The sequence below is a fragment of the Phyllobates terribilis genome, unplaced genomic scaffold (genome assembly GCF_046119375.1).
Source record: "Phyllobates terribilis strain yellow unplaced genomic scaffold, ASM4611937v1 Scaffold_3452__1_contigs__length_78383, whole genome shotgun sequence".
NCBI lineage: Eukaryota > Metazoa > Chordata > Amphibia > Anura > Dendrobatidae > Phyllobates > Phyllobates terribilis.
In genome coordinates, this window is record NW_027366205.1 from 73,954 (window position 1) to 78,384 (window position 4,431).

Genomic DNA, 4,431 nt, shown 5'->3' on the forward strand with positions numbered 1-4,431 from the left:
ATGCCGTACAGATCAAGACCCCATAACACCCACCTTCTTCGCCATTCTCTTCAAACCGTCATGCAAACACAACATTTTAAACATCAAAAACTCGTATTCCATTTCAATGTGAATGAAATTAAAATAATATCAATATCACCCAAAAAAAGCTTTCAAAATCCTAATTAAAAAGTTATTTATTCCGTAATCTTCAAAAATAAAATATTCCAAAATATACTTAAACACAAATTAAAAAATCAATATCACCCAAAAAGAGTTTTCATCAAAAAGCTAAATTTAACTTCCACTTCATCATATGACACACTTAAATATAAATTAAAGTATTCAAAATTTAAAATAAAAATATTTTAACATTTCAAAATAATTAATTGTTAATTTTATTTCTATAAAATAAATAAATTGTTATTTTTAAATATCAAATTAATTATTAATTTATTCATGTCAATTTTATTTTTATCATATCACACACTTAAATACAAATTAAAATATTTTAAATATAAAAATCCAAAAATAATATTTAATCATTTTAAAAAATTAATTGTTAGTTTTATTCGTCTAAAATAAATTAATAGTTAATTTTAAATATCAAATTAATTGTTAATTGTATTCAAACTAATTTCATTCCTTATCATATCATACACTTAAATAGAAATTACAATATTCAAAATATAATAATCCAAAGAAAATAGTTTTTTAACATTTCAGTAAAATTGATTGTTAGTTTTCATCCTATAAAATATATTATTTTTTATTTTAAACATCTAATTAATTAATAATTTTATTCAAAATCAAAATGTTCTCGTCCCCGTTCGTGATGGGTCTTGTTGTCCCGCTCGTAACGATTGGAGCACAATCAACTCGTCACGAACCAGGGAGCCAGTCAGAAACAATTTTTCTCTGGCTGGCCGACTCCCTTGCAGTTTTCATTGCCAATATACAGTTTTTCATTGAAAAAACTGTTTTTCTCAACCTACTCTACAAATTCAACATCTTAAAAGTACAAATCCAACTACCGATTTCACAAATCTTTGAATTTTCAACCTAACAACTACTAAACCGTTAATCCAACTCCAGTCTTCCAATTTTCCAACATTCTACAATAAAATACAAATATATCACATCATTTAACCTAAATAACTACAATACCTATCAAATCTTCCAACAATCATATGAAACTAGTTATAGATCTAAAGATTAATCAAATAATACAAATAATAATAGAAAATTAGTTACTAACCATATTATGTTCGATTAGGAGCTTTAGGAGTTTTAGATCAATGAAGAAGCAAAAAAAAAAATTAGTTACTAACTATATTATGTTTTGATTAGTTACTTCACCATTCATAACGGGTTAGATGCGACGACTAGTAAAAAGTGTTGGGTGACAGGTAACAATCGTGACAAAGAGCATATTTACGATTCCCATCTAAGTATGTTCGCGTACTTTGTTCTATTGCGTACATTCTGCTTTAAAACGTCGTCGTATCTTCTTGTAGTCGGGCCTCAGCGTCTTGACAAGAAGTCTCTTTCCGAATTTAGAACCCAAAAATCCAAAAAGCTCTCTCTTCACAGACAGCGTTCTTCGCAAGTTTCCCGCGCTGAGGATTTCGTGAGGTTCAGTCTGATGCCGCCCAAATCTGATAACACCGAGAGTGAGTTCCTTCAGTTCTTCTCCAAAATTGTGTGCATTTGAAGTTCAATTTATAAATATTCTCAGTTAATCTTCCGAGTTTTCCTTGCTGTTTTCATCCCTTTGTTTCTCGCTGGAAATCTGTACAGGTATCGTGCTCAACTTCGTCAACGAGGTAAAATCACATTATCTTCTCCATTTCTGCTGAGAACTACTCGGATTTGCCTTCGCCTCTATTTGATTTTCATTTTACTGTCACAGCTAACTGCGATTTAGGGGAAATGTAGTCAAGAGTTTCGCTGATGTAAATTTGTGTTTTAGAACGATAGTATTGGTTCTGGTTATCTCTCTATACGCACTGGTTTGCTCTCTAACTCGTAATTGTGTTTGTTTGTCAAGCATTCGGTTGGAATCTCTGGTGAGATAGGATTAGCTTAGGTAAATTTGCGACTGGTACTGTGAACTAGATGCCTTCATGGTTAACAGTACGATTCCTCTAAGTTTCTTTATGGCTTCGTACTTACCGATTTATCCAGTTTTTGGTTAAATGTACCACAGATTTCCCCCCTAGATGCTGTATAAGCCTCAGTCACATGTTTTATGGATTTGCATACACCTGAGAGCTCCTTCTCTCTATTGTTTAAACTCTTGCAGCAAAATAGACCTTTGAATACCCAGAATGTTGCCGATGCACTGCAAAAGTTCAACCTTAAAAAGACTGCAGTCCAGAAGACTCTGGATGCACTTGCTGATAGTGGGAAAATCTCATTCAAGGAATATGGTAAGCAGAAGATCTACATTGCAAGGCAGGATCAATTTGAGATACCAAACACTGAAGACCTCACTAGAATGAAGGAGGAAAATTCCAATCTTCAAGAACAGCTGAATGAGCAGAAAAGAGCTGTGCACGAGGTTGAGGCTGGTAAGCTACCACACCCTTTCATCAATCAAATAGAGTTCTTATCCTATCTTACCTCTCCTTGATTCTTCTTAATCCTTTACTAATGTGTGGTGCATTGTTATATCTCAGAAATCAAGTCGCTGCAGTCAAATTTAACACTAGAGGAGATACATGCTAAGGAAGAAAGACTAAGTACAGAAGTATGACCAAAGATTTCTCTAGACAATCTTCTAACTGTTCAACTAAACTTCTTAACTTCTAAATTCACTTAAACAGGCTGAAGAAATGGAGGAAAGGCTTGAAAAATTACGGGGTGGAGTTACACTTGTGAAGCCAGAGGAGCGAAAAGCTATACAAGAGTTATATACTCAGGCAATGAATCAATGGAGAAAGCGAAAAAGGATGTTTAAAGATCTATGGGATGCCATAACTGAAAACTCTCCAAAAGATGTCAAAGAGTTCAAGGTATTCTCCCATTGAAATTGCTCTTGCTTCTTAAATGTTGTTTAAGATCTTAAGAACTTAATTACTTTCAGGAGGAGCTTGGATTTGAATATGATGAAGATGTAGGTGTAAATTTGCAATCATATTTGGCCCTCATTCCACAGAGCAACAAGCGAGCAAGGGGGCAGTGAGGTAATTTGTCAGGTTCATATGTAGATATGCAGGCTTGGGGTTTTGTTTTGCTTTGGATGATAATTTTTAGTGCTCTACATTATCAAGTTCTGTCAGGCTATGTTTTTAACCGTCACAGACTCACAGTTGCTATCTAAAAAATTACAAATCCGTTGCTTCAATGCTATAATATTCAAATGATGCTATGTTGTTTTCTTCTTGAATCACATCTAGACCTGGCAAAAATCGACCGATCCGATAATCTGAGAATTCCTGGGTTAAAGTATGACCTGATCTGGTGGATCATGATCTGACCTATTAGCGTCAAGAATATAAGCATAAAATATGAAATTAAGTAAAAAAATATTTGATTCTATTTTTATTAAATACATTATTTTAAAAAAGATTATTATTTTTTCGGAAACTCCTCATGGTAACCCTGAGCTTTTATCTATTCCACAAAATATCCAAACTTCTTGTATATTTCGCATGGTAACCTTGAATTTGTGATATTTTCTATCAAATACCCATTTGTCCTAACTCATACTCACTAGATTAAATAAATCCTAAATTAAAAGTTCTAAAATTGGGGAGTTAAAACCGTCAAATACATGAATTTAATAGTCCATATAAGAAAATAATTCCATAAATTCACATTTAAAATTCTCAATTTGAACAAATTAAGGATAAATGGATATTTGGTGGAAAATATCACAAACTCAAAGTTATCAGGCGTAATATGTAAAACCTCGGGACATTTTGTGGAATAGACAAAACCTCAGGGTTACCAGGAGGAATTTCCATTATTTTTTTGAAAGAAAAAATTTCAAAAAGTGTAAAAAAGTTCTACATCAATTGACACGTTGACTTGACCCGACCCGACCCGACCCAAAACCCGTTATAACTCAACCTGTTATGACCCGGTAAAATTTTGACCCGAAATGACCCAAACCCGAAATTCTCTAACCCGAACCCAACTTGATTGACCCGATTGCCAGGTCTAATCACATTCCTGAAATTTTGTAGGATACTCATTGATGTATTAACAAAATAAACAAATATATGTATATAATACAAGTTTTACATTACAAATCCTCAAATCCACCATCTACAATATGCAGACAATGATCCATATTGAGGCTAATTGAAATTTGAAAGCATGACTCACCCAAAACTCTAAACCACTGAACTTTTACAAGTACTCATAGCAAAACTCACAAAGACAAAAAACAGTATGGCTTCTTAATTCATTTCATAATGATGCTATTATCTGGTTCTAACAGAC

The 4,431-nt window shown here is 32.9% G+C and overlaps 1 protein-coding gene across 1 annotated transcript; it reads left to right on the forward strand.

Annotated features, from left to right (window-relative positions):
* Positions 1-1,624: 1,624 nt before the first annotated feature.
* LOC141247958 (uncharacterized) lies at positions 1,625-3,162 on the forward strand (the record flags this gene model as incomplete). The annotated part of the gene is made up of 6 exons (XM_073669306.1): positions 1,625-1,652; positions 1,780-1,805; positions 2,285-2,552; positions 2,661-2,731; positions 2,808-2,996; positions 3,068-3,162. Coding segments are annotated over exons 1-6 (677 nt in total), but the record flags the coding sequence as incomplete, so codon positions are not given.
* Between the last annotated feature and the right edge of the window lie 1,269 nt (positions 3,163-4,431).